Source organism: Filicampus tigris, chromosome 21, assembly GCF_054856515.1.
Source record: "Filicampus tigris isolate MCC_2025a chromosome 21, RoL_Ftig_1.0, whole genome shotgun sequence".
Lineage (NCBI taxonomy): Eukaryota > Metazoa > Chordata > Actinopteri > Syngnathiformes > Syngnathidae > Filicampus > Filicampus tigris.
Window position 1 is genome coordinate 13,383,977 of NC_141237.1, and position 20,821 is coordinate 13,404,797.

Below are 20,821 nucleotides of genomic sequence, written 5' to 3' on the forward strand. Positions count from 1 at the left end.
GGACTCACTGTGACGTCCATATACTCGCTGTACACTTAATTAGGTACACTTGCCCGTAGGGATATTGTATCAATTGGATCTTTGCTGCACAATACTTCCGGTATGGCAAGGCAAGGCAGTTTTATTTATATAGCACGCTTCATACACAAGCCAACTCAATGTGCTTCACACACCACGTACAAGTAAAATTGTTTAGAGGACCTTAATCAAAGGTATGAGAAAATAAGCAACGTTTTTAACCTGGATTTGAAAGCATTTAAACTTCAGAGTTGTCTTCACTTCTGTTGGCAATTTATTCCAATTGTGTGCAGCATAAGAGCTAAATGCAGCTTCACCATGTTTACCTTGAACTCTGAGCTTCACTAATTGACCCAAATCTGCAGATCTCAGAGCCCTACAGGGTTTATATTCAATCAGCATTTCATTTATGTATTCAGGACCCAAACCATTCAGTGCTTTAAAGACCAGTAGCAACATTTTCAAATCTATTCCACGTTTAATTGGGAGCCAGTGTAAAGTCTTTAGGACTGGAGTAATATGTTCCGATCTCTTTTGTTCTGATAAGAACCCGAGCTGCAGTGTTCTGAATGAGCTGCAGCTGTTGGATGCTCCTTTGAGGGAGACCAGTAAGAAGACCGTTACAATAATCAAGTCTACTGGAGATGAAAGCATGGATACATTTCTCCTGGTCTGCTTGCAGCATGCAACCCTTCAGTCTGGATATGTTTTTCAGCTGGTGAAAGGCTGTTTTAGTGATTGATTTGATGTATTGCTGAAAGTCAGGTCTGGGTCGATCAAATTACCTCTGTTTTGTTTTGGTTTAGCTGAAGGAAATTTTGCTTCATCTAGTTGTTAATTTGCTCTAGACAGTGACACGATACGCTGATTGAATACACAGTTTTAACATCCATGACGAAATGTGTGTTTTTTTTAACACTGCAAATTCTACCTGTAAACACAACGAAACCATATTAATTCCTAAAACAAAAGTCAGCTATCTTAAATATAAAGTCAACCCCCCATAAATCTTTGCAACAATATGTTCTATGCACCTTAACTAGTCTAAACATGGCGTTCTGATTAATATTGTGTTTGTGGAATATGAGTTAAGCAGCAAGATCCATCTGTTTTTAGCCATCTCATGAGGCGGCCATTTTGTCACTTTCTGTCGACCGAAAATGACATCACTGTTGCTCAGGGCTCAAGTAACAACCAATCATGGCTGAGCTTCAGAAAACAGGTAAGCTGTGATTGGTTGTTACCTCAGCCAAGAGCATCTGTGATGTCTTTTTCAGTCGACAGCAAGTGGCAAAATGGCCGCCCCCTGAGATGGGCAAAAACGAGTGGATTTCACAGCTTTTTTTTACTGCCATTAATTCATATTCCACAAACGCAAATTTAATCAGAATACCGTGTTTTGACCAGTGGGGCTGCATAGAACATTTTTATTGTCAAGAAAATTTGGGGTTTGACTTCCTCTTAATACTAAAACATTTTAAAAAACTCATAGAATTTCCTATAGGAAATTCGCTTAGATGTTACAGTAATTATAAACCTTCAAAAAACTGATACTGCAACACATACTAACCAAACATACAACACTACTCACAGGCATTCATTCTCTCGAGTATGTTTACGAAGGCCCTTCTTTAACTCTTTGTCTTTACGCTGTCTGAAATTGAAAAACTCTTAAATTATGACTTGCTATTATACTGTAGAAATCCATTTTAAAAAATGATGGCTTAAAAATGCATGTTATATGCGCTAACGATGAACCGCAATAAAGTGAGGTACCGTATCACTGTATATTGGACAAACTAGGCAAAATCCTGACATTCTCATTACGGAGTACTGAAGAGAAAGTGTGTTCATGATCTCCATGGGAGGGAGTAGATCACTTGCCTTGGCATGACAGAATATGTTGTATATTGTGCTTGCAAGTGCATGTGTAAGCTGTATGTTTGTGTGTGTCAAGGAAGCCTCCCTAAAATAGAGCATCGAGCAGCTGCAGTGGGGCGGGGTCATATCAGAGGGACATGAAAGAGGCCGCCGCCACCCGCCTGCTCTGATCAGAAGCACTAATGGTGTAATGGGGCGGGGGACTGGAAGGTCAATGATTGCTTTTTTTGGGTGTAGGGGTGTGCATGTGCCTGTAGGGTTGTGCTTGAGTGCGTGTGTGCGTGTGCGCGCGTGCATGAGCCAACAGAACTTGGAACACAGTGAAAGCCAGGCCTTACTATAAAACAAATTCCAGGTCAGCGGCGTCACTTCTGTAGCATCTGTGTGTTTCATTGCTTTATTTTTGCGGCACAAAGACACACCATCCTCACTCTGTGGACTATCTTAAGTGTTATAGCTCCCGGTTGCCTCATATTTCACCAGTCATCGCTTTTTGGGCACGCAACGACACCAAATCAATGTCACATTCTGAACCTGACCGTGACTATCAGCCCACTTCTCAACTGTCTGATCTCTGAGCTCATAAGCGCCAAACACCAAAAATGAGTAGCTTTGCATCGTCAACCATAAGGGTGTTCCCAGGTCACGCCTTAAAGTTTGACATCAGTGGCAGAAGTGGTTCTTTTTTGGAAAGTGTACGCAGTGCGCATGCTTCTTAACTCACTCATTCTATCTTGAATGTAGATTTATGGGCCTGCAAAATGTCACTGTCACATTCAATGCGCACCTGCTCTTTCCCATCACAGCCCAGGGAGACCATCAGCAGGGGGCGATTCTGCTACACACACGACCTCTACAGGATGAAAAGTGAAATTTCAATTATCATCTGAAATATGAATATTTAAACAGATATGCACCACATATGTCTATAAAATATGATAATAATAATAATAATAATAACAATAATAATAATAATAATAATAATAAATTAACCACATTATATATTGCAAATGATGTCATTATAAATTTCACTTTCAGTTGCACTTCCCTCTGCAACTGCCTGCTAGATTTCATCAAAGACAACTCAAGCAGTGCGTGTGGGCAGCTACACCTTGAGGAGCATAACTCTATATTACATACTACAGTCAAAATACAGTATGTATACAAAATACAGTACAATACAATACAAAAAACTAAAAGATGATGCTTAGTTTTTCTTCTAATTAGGTTCCAATCAGCCCAAATAGCAAAATGAAATTCAAAAAAATGCATGTAAAAAAACAGTTTGGGCCTTAGGAGGTTAAAAATTTACTAAAAATGTAAAAGTATATTTCCATGAATCTCACTGAGTGGGCAGTGTGTCAATCTGGTTGGTCCTGTGCACACCCAGGTCCACCCATGGCTCCGCCCCTGCTGCAGGCCAACAGAGGCAAATGAGGCACTCAGAAGTGGGCGGACCGCAGAACCAGAAATCAAGAGGAGGGCACAACAGTCCTGCTCACCTTTATAGGGAAACCTCAATTGCTAATTGATTAGGTCAGGGCTGTGCACTTACCACCAGGGGGCAAATGCATCTCATCCTGCCACACATACACACGCACACACACACACTCACCCCCACACGCACACACACACACCCTTTTGCACAGCTCTGTTGCACAGCTCTGTTGCACTGTATTTGCACTATGCAGTTTGCACATCTCCGCTGGACTGCCTTTGTTGCCTTACCTTTGCTGCAATATTGACATTGACTTTGCCATCTCTTGCTGTCATTTGTGCCTAACAATACCTCAAGATGCATACACCTTACATGATATTATTTTTATATTCTCGGTGGCTAAATTTAGGTTTTCTGTCATTACTTGCTGTTGCTGTGTTTGACTCTGCAAATAGTAGTCATGCACCTTACATATTAGTTGTTTTTATATTCCTGTTATCTATCGTACCCATTGTGCCTGTCTGTGCATGTTAATTACTGTTGAATGTCTCGTCTTGTTGTTTGTCCGTCTTTTCTACACCTGGGAAAGCGAAATTAGTTTGTAATTTCGATTACTTTGTATGAAGCACAAGTGAAAGTAATTTAAAATAAAGCTTTGACTTTGAAATTCGCGCATATGTTTGTGCATCTCAAAAACACGTGAAAATCACAGATGTATTTGTGTGAATCATTTTGGGAAAAATCTCTCACCGTATTTCTACTGGGGGTTAATGTTCTCTACTGACGATTACTAACAGAGCCGTTCAAAGATTACGCATATCGTCAACGTCACTACTTGAAAGGTTTCTCTTCAGACTAATCATGGCTGTATTCACCCAGAAAGCCGCAAATGAAACTCAATGAATTTAAGGAGGAAATTATTGCATGTTCTTGCGTTTTCTTTTGTTTTTCTTGTGTGTGTGTTTTTGGGGGGCACTTTCGGTTAGCAATTTCAGGTATGTAATTGCTACAAATATTACCGTAAAACGAGTACAAATGGAATTATTGTTATGTCCGTGTGAATCGCTTACCTACAACACTTCCAGTACATTAAAACAAAATACTGTATATGCACTACAAAGGGAGGGAAAAAGTTATAAAAGTGTTCATTTGCAAAAAAGGAACACTTGTCATTGCCACGGGAGCACCGCGGAATAGTTTAACTCACGTACATTAGGGAACTATTTCCGGTTGTCAACATCCCGGCTGTTAAAGTAAGGTGAAGCACTATTGCTACTCCACCGTCTACCGACAAGTGGTAAGGCTTATTAATATGTTTTAGTATTTTTACTTCACGTTTCGTGTTTTTTAAGGTCATGATGATCGTTTGAGCTTTAAATACCTTGTCGTAAACGTGTCTTATTGAGTAAACGCGAGTTGTCCCGGCATTAGCATGATAGCAGTTTAGCATGAGACAGCTACACGAACTGCGGCGAACTCGGTTGGTGATTTTGGTCGAAGATTTCAATACCGAGGGTCGCCCAAACGAAGGACACACTTCTAACGTAGTTTTGTTAGCTCGCCAAAATGGGGTTTGAAGAAATATCTCGGTTTGAAGCGATGTTTGTCCAACATTCACTTAAAGGGCCCGTAATGGAACCAGCGTCTCGGCACACATCGCCACTCCCGTTTCATTACTCGCGGAGAATGTGCATATATGTTTATACAAACGCTTTTATGCCATTTTCTTGTCTTCATAGGAACAGACCCCCTGCATCGGCATGGGTGAGTTATCGTGCTTTCTTTACGGTAGATAGAAATAGGTGTTAAGAACGCGGTGTGCATACACCACTATGAGCATAAATATTTGGTTTACAGCTGTCAGAAACTCTGCCTGTGTGTCATAGATGGTGAAGAAAGGACCTATGGCGGCTGTGAAGGACCAGAAGCCATGTATGTGAAATTGATATCTTCAGATGGCCATGAGTTCATTGTGAAAAGAGAACATGCACTGACATCGGGTACTATCAAGGCTATGCTGAGTGGTCCAGGTGAGGATTCACACATTGTGTACCATATGGTTCAATAGGTATTGTGGATGACTGCCTCTTGCCCAAATTCACCTCTTGCTCATCCATGACTATAATGATGAAAAGCGGTATAGTTGGTGTATAGATATAACAAATAAATTGATGTCTGCACCACACACAAGGACACATAAATGCTGCACCCACTCAGAAACAGGTGGTAACATTTGGTGGCTGTAATAAAACTAACATCTGATACCAGTAGGTGTTGCAGCAGCATCGCCACAAAGCGCACTTGGAGAGGCATCATGGCATCAAGAAAGTAAAGTGCTTCATTATGCAGCAACAGTTGTGAAACGTTCCAACATTTACTTGAGTGTATTTGGGAGGGGAAAACAAAAAAAACATGTTAATATTTGTTAACAATAGCAGAGCGTGTAGGTGGCTTCGTTCACTCAGTGGAATAAACACAACGGAGCAGTCTCGATAAAATTGCTGAGATTGAAAGTGACAGATATAGAGGGCCTTGTGAAAGTATTATCCCCCCCTTAAACTTTTTGACCCTTTGCCACATTTCAGGTTTCAAAGTAAGGCTGGGCGATATGACTGAAAAGTATACATGTATTGTGTTTCATACAGGTGTTTCATATTGGTCGATATTGTTATATTGCTTTTTTTTTTTTTTTTTTTTTTTTTATCCATTGAAAATAATGACCTGGTGAAAAATGTATTTAGGTTATTTTATTTTAACATAATACTTAACGTTTAATAAGAGATCAATGTAACTATGAATGGGTGACATAAACTGGTCTATATAAAGATTAAATAAATGCTATATGTCTGAAAAACTGTCACAATCTAAGTATTTCATATCAGTCAATTTAGATAATTGTTGATTTTGTTTTAAACCCATTTAAAAAACAGTTAACTGTTTTTGGGTACATCGTTATGTAGCGGAATGTTCCGTTTCTCCTCCACCAATGCATTTTAAATGCTTATTTGCATTAGGTGCTTCCCCAAGCAGTATTGTTGATACACATACATTAGTCTTCATTCAATGTTCATACAACTAATACTCTCTTGCAGTGCATACATTATCGTTGACCAACCGTCTTAGGACTACTTTCTCTTTTTAGCGGGCTCATTATTGCCATAGTCCATTAATATTTTACTTGCTTGATTTTAACTTGAGTGTGATGCCAATGGTTGGACACGACTAACTGGCGCTAGCATGTCAAAGACAGGGAAGCCCTTTATGTGTACACCACGTCTCCATCCGGAGGTGTTTAATCGGGTAATCATGCATAATATTTTATTGTAAGAGTCGCACTGAGCTGACTAGTCATTTATTTCAACGTTATTTCCAAGTTATGTCGCTCGAAGCGAGTATGGCGCACGGCCGCCGTGCCCGCACGCATGCTCCGTTGGGTTAGCTGCTGCTTCTTCGTTAGTTTAAATACTTCTTTTGTGTTTTTTTAACTTCTTTGTTTTTGGAGGCGGCTGCGTGCTGCCTACATCATACACCATCCGCGATTGGGTTTGTTTGCTAGTTTTTTTCTATCAAACATTTTATCAAAGGCATTTTGTATTGATATCGATCACGTGTCTATCACGATCCGTATTGATATTGAATTATCTTTCAAAGAAAGAACCTTTTTTTTTTGTGAATAATCAACACTTAAGTGGGGCACTCAAAGTAGAATGAAATTTATACAATGATTTTTTTTAACACAAATTAAAAAAACAAACTGAAAAGTGAGATGTGTGAAAATAATCATCGCCCCTCAGTACTCTTGCAGCACATCTCGAGACTGAAATTTTTGTCCACTCTTTCTTGCAAAACAGCTGCAGGTAGATTAGATGGAGAATGTTTGTGCAGAACAGTAATTTTTAGGTCTTCCACAGATTCTGAATTGGATTTCAGGTCGGAACTTTTACTTGGCCATTCTAACACCTGGATATGTTTAGTTTTGAACAATTCCATTGTAGATTTTCCTATATGTTTAAAAGTCATTGTCTTATTAGAAGATAAATCTCAGTACTTTTGCAGACTTCCAACAGGTTTTCTTCCAAAATTGCACTGTATTTGGCTCCAACCATCTTCCCAACAATATGATTTCCCAGTCCCTGCTGAAGATAAGCAGTCCCAGACCATGATGCAGCCACCACCATGTTTTACAGTGGGGATGGTGTTTTCAGGGCGATGTGGAGTGTTACTTTTGCACTTAACATACCATTTGGCATTTAGCCCAAAAAGTTCATTTTTGGTCTCATCTGACCAGAGCACCTTCTTCCATGTTTGTTGTGGCTAGTGGCAAACTTCAAGTGGGACCATTTATGGCTTTCTTTTTTCCACTCTTCCCTTAAGGCCAGATGTGTGCAGTGTGTACCCAATAGTTGCCCTATGGAACGACCCCCCCCCCACCCCAATTTTAGCCGTGGATCTCTGCATGAAAGAAAACATTTTTCAAGGCAACCACGACAGTCTTCTTTTTAAAAATTACGTTGATCGTTATATTAATTTTACCATTATGGCTGAATGATAGGAGTGAGGTTGCTTTGACTTCTTTCGTCCACTAGATGTCCCACATGTTGCTTTCACCGAAGCACCAACGTTCTGGATCTGTTTCGGCACAATTTGGAAAGGAAAGAAAGACTCAACACTTCATTCTTTACCCGCCCATGTCTGCAGATAATAGTGTGATCACCCATCCAAAATATAATCTTTCCTTTCGTGATTGTGTTGAAATACTGGCCATTATTACACCTGAGTCATGGTCCTCTTTTATGTTCCGGCGGCTTCTGTTGTCTGTTGACGACCCGTGGCTGTGTTACAGCACCACTTCAGACTTGGCATCTATATTACAGCCTCACAGCGTCTTCTTGTGGATGTACACATTTCCTGAAGCGCTTCCCTGTTTATGGGATTACTTTAAGCATGGGTCCCCAAACTTTTTCCTTCTTCGATGGGGGGCCGGTGACAGTTTGTAAAAGGAAAAGTGTGACGATTCCTGGGGTGCCTAAATATAATCATTTATTGGGAGGCCTGTCGCGATCATACATTTTTGCAGATCACAAAATATCTTGGATAAATACAAATTAAAGTCTCAGGCTCTGTTAATAATCAACAAGTGTCAACACACACCACGTACATCTCTAGTGGCAGAGAAAAATTGTCTTATTTCCTTCCTTTCCTCCTTCCTTCCTGAAAAAATTACCATTTAATTTTCCTGTTTTTTTATAATTCTGTCAGGAAAATTACAGGACTGCACGTGTTTTACTGTATATAAATATTTATTAATGCTTCAAAGTATAAATCACTCACAGAATGATTTACTTAGCAAATGATTTACTTAGCAGCAGTGTTGGGGGTAATGCGGGACAGTAATATTACATTTTGGCAGTTACGAGGTAATATAGGTAGTTACCCTTAAAATTCTTGTAATATTACAGTTACTGAGCCTCGGAACATGTGACAAATTCGGGAACACAACACACATAATGGCATTATTTAAACAGAGCAGATTAATACTTCACTTTTAAGATGAGGTATTTACTTATCCAACCATGAGAATGAGTACCGGTAGTTCTTAACTCACTGGGAACATAAGTTATTGTTTGTGACACCGCTCACTATCATGGTTTCATAAAATAAAATACAAAACATTTACCGGTACTCAAAATACAAGCAGCAACAAACCTAAGTAAAAATCTGTGAATAAATTGCAAAGAAATAAGTCATTATGCATTTTAGATATGATTTTAATTATGTGCCGTCAATTGCAGTATGCAAAACAGTGATCATTCTGAGTGGTTGTTAGCAATCAAATGCAAATCCATCTGCGTCTAAGCCGATGAGAGTGGCCGATGACATCACGCTACGGCAATTCTCATCGGACAAACTATTGTCTCCATTTAGTAAAGAGAATTACAACTAACTGAACTTTTCAGTTATTTAAAAAAAAAATTAAATGAAAAAGAAAAAAACTGTCAGTCCATTTTTGACAAGATCAATAAATATTTTTGCTTGTGTCTGTCTGTGTGTTAGATCAATTATCAATTATAAGTCAAACATCACTATTAGTTGTGTGTGAATTAATTTTGAGTATGTTGATGATTTTCATTTTATTTATGGTTTACACTTTGGGATTATTTATTTCCTGGACAAAATATCAGTTCCAATATTTATATTAAATAAATCTTATAATTATTGATCAAAGGTAGTGATCTCCCACTGTAGAGTTGAAACATATGATATTATAGCCCATCTTTTTATCGTTAAATTTCCTCATTAAAAGTTAACTTTACCAGCTATAGTGTGGTAACCAATTTCCATTTTCCTTTTACAGTGTCGAAATGACTATTAAATAAATGAATCCCTGTTTTATGAAAAAAATAAAACAAAACTTCAACTCAAAACTTTAAAAGATATTGTAAAGAAACTTATTACTTTCACCTGGAAGTAATATGTAATAAATTACATTTTGGAAGTAACTTGCCCGCCACAACGCATGCACATTTGACAAAGTAACCACTAGTGTGCACACATACTTTTAAATGAAAATTATTTTTTGTACTAATGGTCATTTTCATTTGAAAACATTTTAAATAACCAAATAAAACAGATGATTAAGAATATCACTTGCCATATAGCTGCGCTTCAAGCCCTGGCCATTTGTATTCTAAGAAGTATTAATTACTACTAGGACAGTAATGACACAGTGCAGTGTCATAGCGTTTGCTATTCATCCACCCATTTTCTGAACCACTTTTGCTCACCAGGGCCGCATGCGTGCAAAAAGTTGTCATCAGTTGTAGTCTGCGCATTAGGACATCATAATCTGACGACGAAACTTTGTGTTGCGGTTAGCCTGAAGTACAGTTGCACTGAAGAGGTGGTAAATCTGAGCATATAGCCAGAGGTTTCCGTGCTTAACAAGTGCAACAGCTCCAAACTTAGCGATTTCCCACTAGTTGTTGCTCCAGATCACCCGTTCTGTGTGGTACATATCTGGCGTCGGATGTGGAGAGGAGCCTCGGCAGCAGAGTTTGAGTGGTTAGCATTTACCCTAGCCTAGCCGCATAGCCCATCTCGGCAGCCCCGCTTTTGTTTACGTTGCGTCCACCACCTACGGTGCCTGACAGGCCCGAAAATAATCCACACAGCTCCCGCTCTCTATGTGCGGTTAAAAGTCGCTCGAACTCATACATTTGTACCGTAATCCAATGTTGATTAAATCCACACGATTATAGTATTCAGCAGCGAATGTAATATTACAGTTAAAGAGGTAAATACACAGCTCGTACGTTCACGCTCCGGCGGCTGCCTGATGCTGCTTTCCCCAAGGCGGGGCCACGACCAACGGGCTGGGTGACCGTCGAGGTAGCCTCGGCCGTGGCTCTCAAGCTTCAGTTGGAATAGAATGCCACCTTCTATGCGTGTATTAGTCTCAATCGCGTCGCCAGACTGAAAAAAAAAATCATAACGCGTCTCTGGTATTGTTGAGAGGGCCAGGCCAAAGGTGAGCCCGTGGGCTGTAGTTTGGGGACCCCTGATTTTAGTGAACAAAGTTTTGTGTACACATGGCCTGAGACTAAGTTACACACAGGTGGACTCTATTTATCATAATCAGTCATTAGGGTCAACATTGGACTTCTCCAATACCAATACCGTGATCATACCAATAATTAATTCTAATAATTTTGGTTTTGACAATCAGGATACATAATGTTTACTTTAATTTCTAATAAATGGCCATCATTGCTACTGGAGCAGTGAGGCGAATTCCTTTTATCAATGTTGCAGCCTGAAACTGTTTGGGCTTGACATCAAAATATGAATTTGACACAAGACAAAAGGTTGTTTTTTTGTGTATTTGCAGCTCTGGTATTAATCTTTTGACAACTCTCTCTTCTTCATGCAGGTCAGTTTGCCGAGAATGAAACCAACGAAGTCAACTTCAGGGAGATTCCCTCTCATGTCCTGTCCAAGGTCTGCATGTACTTCACTTACAAGGTCCGCTACACCAACAGCTCCACGGAAATCCCTGAATTCCCCATCGCTCCCGAGATTGCACTGGAACTGCTCATGGCGGCTAACTTCCTGGATTGCTAAAGTTACTGTGTTTATGCAGTAGCATATAAAACACTTTTAGATGCTTTTGACTATTTAACTTGTTTTGCCATAAAACCATGTAAAACATTATGATTTTGCATCAGAATATCAATCATTGTTTTGAGTATTAAAGGATTTCATTTTAATATAATGTATGAATTCGACAGGCGGCGTTTATTCAGATGTGACAAACGTGCCTGTTTGACCCACCATCTTCCCTACCCCCTGTCTTAGTAAAAAGCTATTTGAACTGAGTCTCGAGTATTTGTCACTTTATTTTATTTCAAAGTCTTCGAAATGCTACACCAAGTATAGAAAAATAATAGGCTTTTGGACAAACACCTGTTTTCTAATGACAACGCAAGTCAAAATCAAGAATTGAAATTGAAAAAAAGATGGGAAGTAAGGATGAGCCTGAAATGGCTTGACAAAAAATACTCTTTACACACCTAATGCAAATTTGAAATCAACATATTTCCATAGTGAATGTACATTAAAACCACTCTAGTAAACGTAAAAGTACTTATTTAACTCCTATACTTGACGATTATTTGCTGAAAGGCACCTAAGTAGAATATATATATATATATATATCCATCCATCCATTATCTGTACCGCTTCTCCTCACAAGGGTCGCGGGGCGTGCTGGAGCCTATCCCAGCTGTCTTTGGGCAGTAGGCGGGGGACACCCTGAACTGGTTGATATATATATATATATATATATATATACCTTGTCCTGTCAATTACAACAACGAATCCGATATCAATGTTACATAGTGGTTCACGTTCCTCCATGTCCCGCTGCCTGTCTTTAAGTACAGTAACTGAGTTATTTGTACTTCTATTCACTCTAAGTATGTTTTTTTTATAACGTTTTAGTTTGGTTATTAACATTTCCTTTGGATGATTACATGTAATATTTTGTTTTGGGAAAGTAGAGGGCAGTTGTCCTTTTTGGGTTTTGTTTTTAATTGACAAAATACATCATACAAATATCAGGCAATCCAATTTACATACTTTACATACATACACAACAAAAAAAAAAAAAATGAATTTAGATAAAAGAAAAATAATCAAATAAGAGAAAAAATAAAGAAATAATACAAGGTGACCCAAAAAACGGGAATTTTCCGAATGCATTCGTACAGGACGCAATCGAGGAACAGGACATGATTTGAAAAAAAAAAAAAGGTTCTTGAATGGCATATTTTAAGGTTTATATTACTATGAAATATTTTTCTTCCAGCACTCTTGTTTTGTTGGACTGTTGAAACGTTCCCATTTTTTTTGTGTCACCCTGTGTAAATTTATTCAAACGTCAAACAAGGATATCTGTGAGCTACTCTTTAAATATTTCTCATGTAGATCGATAATTGCTATACATTCATAAATACCAAATATCGATCTAATTGTTATCAAAGCAAGAGACAGTAAATACATATAAATATCAATAAAATGAAAAACTACTTGTACATTTTTTATGTTTACATTAATTCGAAAAGAGTGATAATTTTTCCCCATCCAATGTAATCCTGTATTGTTTTGCATATTCAGCTTCATCTTTACAAAAAGAACAAGTGTTATCAATATCAAGAAAACATGAAACATACATGTTAGTTGCGTATATCGTGTAGTACTATTCTCTAACTTTATTTGTAATGAAGAACTTAAAAGGAACAAGACACGCCATACTCCAACTAATATTCCTAAATTCATTTTTCGCATTTCATTAATTCAATTATTACACTAGGGATGGCGTTATTACAGTTTGAAATTTAAGAGGACATTGAAATGCCTTTTCAGTTAGAAAATCGACCAGATTAACTGCAGTTGACCATTACTGTTAAATAAATCCTTCGCGAAAACAATGTTTTTATCAATCACATTTTGTAAATGTGGTGATTTATTACTTTTAAGAATACAATTATAGTTCCAAATAATAGACTTATATGGGAAAAATTACGGGAGGGCAAACTGTCAACAACTTGTGCTGTCACGTGTCCCTCTGACGTCATCACCAGAGCACTGTGCGCTTACTGGTGCGTGGGGGCGGGAGGGGGGTTCCATCATGGCGTCGATGCAGGTAAGAGCACAAATGACAGCGGCCCCAAGTTGATCGTGTACCTCCTTTTGTCCACACTCTTTGGGCCTTTTTTGTTCACCGCGTCATGAGCGACATACGGCTTTAATTGAAGTGGCGATGACGTCAATGTCAATGCGGTGACACATTTCGACTTCAACTGTCCAAGTCCGGAGCTTGGCTTGTGCTAGCATTACTAACGTTAGCACATTATCATCAACAGCAGCAGCAAGTGAAGGCTAGCGCAGAAACCAGTTAGCCAGGACGAAAATATCCTATCCATGCCCTGTCATGTAGTTTTCCGACTCCCACTCTGATACCTCAACTAATATGATGTAACAAGTTCAGATTTCAGGTTCGTTCAGTTAAACGACGGCCGAACGTTTGCTGTTCGGCTGAGTTAGCTTGTGAGGCGGTGCGCAGGTTGACCTGTTCTAGTTTCCTCTTGAGCTGGGCAGGTGCATCGCTTCCATAGGAAAACTACACAAGAGTGGAAACAACCGAATAAACACCAGGATACACAGAATGACGATGCTTGTATGTGTGGAATCTGATTATGTTTCAAAGCGAATCCTTGTCAACATAGTTGTTCAAGTTATGGGGCAGTAGCGCGGTAGAAACCCAGCCAATATACATTTAAGTATTCTTGCTCACAATTGTGAGGTATCAAAATTTTGTATATTTCTCACGTTCTTGTAAGACTGGAATTTGCCGTAAGTGGGACTCATGTTTTTGTTAAAAATGATGAGTGAATGTAGCCTAGATTTTCAGTAGTATTGTTTTGTAAATTGTTTTTTTTATATATATATATGTACAGAAACGGCTACAAAAGGAATTATTAGCCCTGCAAAATGATCCACCCCCAGGAATGACGCTGAATGAAAAAAGTGTACAGAACACCATAACTCAGTGAGTATTTTTGTATTTTTTTTTAAACCTCAAATTTCCCTAACCCTAACAGATGTTCTTCCTTTGAATCAAAGTTGTAGTAATATAACTGAGTATGAATTAATTTGTATTCTCAGCAGGAAGCAATAGGGTCATTGTAGCAAATGACAGTGTTGTGCCCTCTCTCAGGTACACTTGTGCAGTATTACCTTCCACTTTAAAATACTGAACATTCAAAGTGGAAGACTTGGGCTGTAACAGCAAGGACGTAGTGATACTTAACTGACCTTTCCTTCCATTAGCCATATAAATGTTGAGTAGTATTAAATGTATTCAGTTGTTTTAAATTTCTTCAAGCATTACTACATTGTAATGCTTGAAACATTGTTATTGTTTCAGCTTTCACAGAAATGCTTCAACTTTATTCCATGGTCGGACCGAAAAGGTGTTGTGTTTTGTCTGACAGACAAGTATTCCAACCAGTTAGGCTGGCTTCTGCATTGTATACACATTTTAGAGTTTCAATGGGTGTGTCTTTTAATTTCAACCTTTATAATGAGCCCTTCCGAGGTGCTGTGCATTGACTTTTGAATGAATTTCCATGTTCATTAAGCAAGTCCCCAGGGAGTCAAATATTTTTTTGGTTGGGCGCGAAGGTCAAGACAATTCCTTTCTAAGAAGCAAATGTGGAAGATTGCATACTTTGTGGGTTTGTGTGTGTGACTGAGATAAGGTGCCCACTTGTTTTTGTCTGTTTACAGTGTATAGAACACGCTGGCTACTGTTAAGAGTATGATAGAGCAGATGGTTTGACTTTAAAAATGTAATGCTAGGAGTCAACTAGTTCAAACAGGAAACTCCTACGACAAATATATGCTCAGCTGGCCCTTGTCTTTTTCTCATATGGTTCACTGGACTTGCACACATAAATGCAAGGATAATGGAATCTTAATATGCTTGATGTAAATATGCTGTGGAGCCTCTAGGTCATACACACACATTCAGGAAGGTTTGTCCAGTTGCGTTCTGATATTGGGAAAAAATACTCCCACTGGAAATAATTGCATTGCACATTCCTCCCGATAACGTTTGGTAGACTTCTAAATTGTACAAGATTTGGCGCATTCGTCTTTATTTGGCTGTAACATTTACAGTGATGCAACGCACTCTTTAAAGTTAATAAAATTTGGAGTTTGGCCAAAATCTGTCTTAAAATTTTGGGTGTCCAACTTTCATAATGTGTCACGTCAGCATTTGAGGTGTTATAATTAATCGATGACTAACAACTAATCGATTATCAATTTAAGAGACATCTGTTTTAGTAAGTAACCATTTAGAGGTATTTTTTAACTTATAATTGTCCAAATCCTCTGATTTCAGCCTCTTCACAATAATTCGGTGATTTTTAGTCCCTCATGAAAGCAGACTGATTACCTTTAGTATTTAATATAATAGTAACTGAATTCGTTTCAAAAAGGTTGGTGAGTACATCATTTCCTCATGTGTGATATTTCTTAATTGTTGCTTAATCGTTTTTTTTTTAATCTCCAAACAATAGCAAATAAACAAAAATAAATGCTTAGCAAACAGTAATCATGGGAAAATGGTTTTGTAATAGACATTCATGCAAAATAAAATTGTATTTGATTAATCGATGGAATAAGTGATTGAATAATTGATAGTGACAGCCCTAGTCAGCATATCCTATGAGACTCCATATTAAAATGTTTCAACATTCCTCCTTTAAATTTTGTTTCAAACCTAACAGTTAAAGAGGTGCGATATGCCATCGTTTATAAATACATGTTGCTTAAAACATTTCCTGCACAGTCGATAAAGGTCTTGTGATGGTGACAGTTTGTGCTCTGGAACAAACTATTGATCTGAATGGGAAATTTTTGGGAGGTGACAAGTGTTACCAGCGGATAGTGGCTGAGCTACACGATACCTCCGCACTTCCTGGAGCTATTTTTGAACACTGAAGTGTAAACGTTAGGCCTTCTCAGAGAAAAGCACTGACCTGATTGTCATATGGCCTGAATGGTTGTTCACACTAGGACTGAGCGGAAAGCTCCCCAAGGCCGTAAACCAAAGCCACAAATTCTTGATGTTCTATCAGCTTCGCTCACTGGAAGAAAATTAGGCCAGCGATTATGATGCTACTATCAATGACCCCTTTTTCTTATCCTTGGAGCTTTATACTATGAGCAGGCAATCCTTCGTGTTCTGTGCTGGACTGATTTAAAGGCATTCAATCATCTCTTGATAAACAGCAAATTTAGTTTAATGGAGCTGTACACGCTGAGAACCTTTTACAGGGTATATTGTGCATTAATCCCTGCGTACTTGTGGTTTGCTGAATTTAACTATCCATGTTGTTTTTCTTCTCTGTCAACATTTTAAAATGAGTGTGATTGATGATAAACTGTTTTGGGATAAACACGGCTGGCCACTATTTGAGGAAATAGTGCACAGTTTTTCTGTAACACCGTACTTTTCTTCAGGTGGATCGTAGACATGGAGGGGGCCCCCGGCACACTGTACGAAGGAGAAAAATTTCAGTTGCTCTTCAAATTTAGTAGTCGATATCCTTTCGATTCACCTCAGGTAAGCACTGTGCGACCATGTCATTAAGCCAAACTTTAGGCGCCTGAGAATTTTGTCAACTTTCTATGCGTAGCGCCTTTGGAATTAGTTGACGTGAGGTAACTGATTTGTCCTTCTGCGTCATTGTTGCAGGTAATGTTCACAGGGGACAATGTACCTATCCACCCTCACGTGTATAGCAACGGTCACATCTGTCTATCCATCCTGACGGAAGACTGGTCGCCAGCCCTCTCAGTGCAATCTGTTTGTCTTAGCATTATTAGCATGTTGTCCAGCTGCAAAGAAAAGGTAAGGAGGGTAAGGGAAAGGTCAATTTAGGGATGAGCTTTGTAGAGATTTCATAGAAAATTACAAACAGAGCTGGGCATTTTACTAAAAATTGAGCGTCCGTTATTCGTCATCTCACTGCAGCGTGGGTACCCTTCCGTCGTCCATTCGCCTTTTTTTTTTCGAGGGGGAAAAAAATAGTACCTGCATACAGGCTGGTCCACCTCTGATTTTAAACGGGCTTCCGTCAGCGATTCCGACGGCAAACTTCTAGTTACTCACAAAATGACTTACCCGGTATGGAATATGGGCCAATTAGGCTGATTTACTTGCAGGAAGCCATCACTTATTTTGTTGTATGTATGGCAACAGATGGAAAGCCGGGTTAATTGTACCCTCTGCCACCTGATGTAAGCATTTATTTGCTGTGCCAAGCTACTTGGGACTAAATTAACGGCTCCCTCTGCCAGACAGCGAAATCCACCACACATAACTTGACGGTGTCCTCGGTTTCCAACATGTCAAGGTTACAGTACCCGGCGTATGACGTCCTCATTCGCAGAAGGCACACTCAGATACTGCCGTACTCACTTTTTTTTCCCCATTTGATTTGATAGGTGTGCTTTTCATACAAATATTTACTGCAATTAAGATATTTTGAAAGGATGAACAGTGTACTGAACTGAGAATGTCATCATGGGGGACTCCATCCGTGTAGGTTAGTGATGGATCATAGCGTGTCTGACTAGTACTCATTCAGGTTATATCATCGCAATATGAACGAAAGTGTCGTAAACCGAGCACCCTCTGTATAGAATCTTCAAATTCTACACAATCGACAAAGGGATGAATTTATTATGCCCAAGTATTTGGTCACATTGAATGTCTTGTGAAGTCAAGCTGTAACATACAGCCATGTTTTTTTTTGTCCCTCAGAGACGACCACCTGACAACTCCTTTTATGTAAGAACGTGTAACAAAAATCCAAAGAAGACAAAATGGTGGTATCACGGTGAGTGCTTTGCCAAGGATGATGAATTGAAACCCAGCACTGATGTCTCTTAAAATTGCCGTTTGTTTGCCATTCTCTTCACAGATGATACTTGCTAATGTACAAAAAGTTTGTAATAATCACAGAAGAAAAGAAGTCCTACTGACCTACGTAAAGCACTTTTTAATCATTCAGTCTCTGAACTCTGACCTTTGACTGGAACAATGGACAGACACCAATGCGCTGGAGACTCCTGACTGCATTCCCCTCACCTGCTGGGCAGTTTCATGCATGTTTTAGTTGGTAATAACGAAGAATGGAAAAACGTTTAGATGCACCCAAGATGGATGTTTTTTGGGGAGAGGGTGGAATGATAGTAATGCAGTATGCAAGGTGTATTTTTTTTTTCCCTGTATTTCCTGTTTTTCAAATGATTGTTACATTTTTGCGTGTGTGTGTGGACTTTAAGGTCCTTGTGTGGACTTTAAGGTCCTTGTGTTGTGCAATAATAACCAACCGATGGACGCATGCTTGGGCTGACAAGTTATCCGAAAGGATTTCTTGAAGGGACCTGACCATCATGCACCCAAGAAAATGCTTCATCTATTCTTTCTTTTTTTTTTTTTTTAAATATATATATATACATTATATGCACTGTGAGTATGTAGTTAAGTGGCACTGTCAGTACATCATCATTCCCAAAACTAAGCAGCCTCCACTCTGGTTTTAGTTCAAGCGTCAATACAATGCTCATTCCCCTGGAGACTGACTGGTCGTGGTAACAAAACAAGTGTGGCATTAGGTCAAAGTCGAAGCTCTCAAACTGTTTCGCTCGGTGTCCAGCCTAAATTATAAACAGGGCCCTTTTTCATTTTAAGAATGTCTGTTGCGTTTTTCTTTTAAAACTCTTTCATGCTTTGAAAATGTCTAGTTCTTGTACTGTTGTGGGTGGGGCTGTTTGGATCGCTGACTACATTTTTTTTTTTTGTAATATATTTGTATTTACACAAAGGTGGAGGGTGGGGGGGAGTCGTCCCAGGAGTAAGAACATAATGGTTTTGTGATTCTGCCTGGTCAGCGTTATGGCTCAGGTACTTTTTTCCAATAAAGATACCTATCAGATGTTTTAACTATATTTTCACCAAAAGAGACTGTTATATTGTAAAATTATAACACGTCTGGAGCTATTGTATAGAGGGCTTTAATTTTGGGGGGGGGAGAAGGATGTTGGGGGAGATAGATTAACTTCATAGCCTAATGAATAGGAGTTGACCTGTAACGTTTGACTAATTACGATGTGTACAGCCAGCATCAAGGGATACTATACAAATCTCAAGTAGTTTTAGAGTGGCATTGCATGCACATTTTTTTTGTTATTTTTATTTGCTTAGTGGCATCAAACATTGTGACAGCTATAAAAAAAAAATTCTCCACAACTGACACAGTGAGTTTAATGGGAATTACGAAGTTCACCTGAGGGGCTTGGTCATTGAAAGTAATCACCGTTCCTCAAGAAACCAATGAGAGATACTTGAATTTTCCATCTTGGTTTGTTTTGTGTTGCATTTGCAAACCCCAGGTTTAGCTAGTTTATCTTGAGTGATGATACTCCTGCTGTAGAGATCACAGCACTGCTATGGTATGTTAAGTATATCAATAACTTTATAGACAAATATTTAACAGTATGTTTTTTTCATTATAAATGTTCTCATCCGCTGTCAGAGATGATGGTACTGAAATGATTGTGTTAACAAAGCAGCCATAACAGGATTTGTGAGGGGACTTTGCAAAAGCCTTCACAGAAGAACTTGCAGGTTAATAAATTACGTGGGTCATTGGTTTTTCATTTTCAATGTGGTTTGAACTCCCTAGTTGCAGATTTTATTTTATTATTTGAGCGAAGCTAATGAGGGTTTCATATTTATTTTTGAAAACACTTCTGGGATGTTCAAGCTCTGTGTAATAGGTGCCTGTTCATTTTCATAATCGATAATAAAAGCGAAGATTCACTTTTGTTTAACTGGTGTTGTTAAAGTGGTGTTTTGTTTAACAAACTTTTATTCAGCACTATAATGAGTGAACCGAGTTTTACCAAAACTGCTATTCGTTTAATAGTTGTCATGGTAACGGTTACACGCTCCCTAACTTCCGCATCTTTGAATGCTGGCAACAACACAGCCAGATATGAAATAAAATAACCAAGTGTAAGACAAGCATTCATTTTTATGTACTTAAAGTTTGAAAGTGCACTCTTGTGCGCGGCAGCGAAAAGTCAATCTACCTAGTATTTTCCCGTTTTAAGTGGCGGCACTTGGACAAAATATGTGCGCTTTCTCAAACTTACATATTAAAAGCTTTATTTTTACATTCATAAACGGAATTTACAGTAAATCGTGTCTAGAATCGACGCTGCTAGAGAGGAAAACTGGGACTGAACCATTCGTTCACCGCGGGGGTGTCAAAATCATTCGAGCTTTGCCTCAATCTCTTCGGACGCTATAGAGGCAATACAGAGCATTCAATAGCGTCG

General features: G+C 38.8%; 2 protein-coding genes and 1 long non-coding RNA gene across 6 annotated transcripts in view; 2 read left to right on the forward strand and 1 right to left on the reverse strand.

Moving 5' to 3' along the window:
- The first annotated feature begins 4,200 nt into the window (after positions 1-4,200).
- Positions 4,201-11,712, forward strand: LOC147127683 (elongin-C). Of its 2 annotated transcripts, none has more exons than XM_086021507.1 (4): positions 4,201-4,332; positions 5,077-5,101; positions 5,224-5,367; positions 11,268-11,712. In XM_086021507.1, the coding sequence occupies exons 2-4, from the start codon at positions 5,098-5,100 to the stop codon at positions 11,456-11,458; spliced, it is 339 nt and encodes a 112-aa protein (XP_085877633.1). In that variant the 5' UTR covers positions 4,201-4,332; positions 5,077-5,097; the 3' UTR covers positions 11,459-11,712. The 2 variants fall into 2 exon arrangements, with proteins under 2 accessions (XP_085877633.1, XP_085877632.1); XM_086021506.1 differs by lacking the exon at positions 4,201-4,332 and adding an exon at positions 4,492-4,634.
- Positions 11,713-12,429: 717 nt separating this feature from the next.
- The window catches only part of LOC147127684 (uncharacterized), a 32,844-nt gene continuing 24,452 nt past the window's right edge, over positions 12,430-20,821 (reverse strand). The window contains exon 5 of the long non-coding RNA XR_015084154.1: positions 12,430-14,018. This is a non-coding gene — a long non-coding RNA (uncharacterized LOC147127684). The remainder of the gene's footprint in view (positions 14,019-20,821) is intronic.
- LOC147127685 (ubiquitin-conjugating enzyme E2 W) lies at positions 13,459-20,311 on the forward strand. 3 transcript variants are annotated; one of them, XM_086020306.1, is made up of 6 exons: positions 13,459-13,541; positions 14,356-14,447; positions 16,931-17,033; positions 17,166-17,321; positions 18,237-18,312; positions 18,397-20,311. In XM_086020306.1, exons 1-6 carry the CDS (start codon positions 13,527-13,529, stop codon positions 18,408-18,410), a joined length of 456 nt encoding a protein of 151 aa, XP_085876432.1. In that variant the 5' UTR covers positions 13,459-13,526; the 3' UTR covers positions 18,411-20,311. The 3 variants fall into 3 exon arrangements, with proteins under 3 accessions (XP_085876432.1, XP_085876433.1, XP_085876434.1); XM_086020307.1 differs by lacking the exon at positions 13,459-13,541 and adding an exon at positions 13,568-14,075; XM_086020308.1 differs by lacking the exon at positions 13,459-13,541 and adding an exon at positions 14,140-14,251.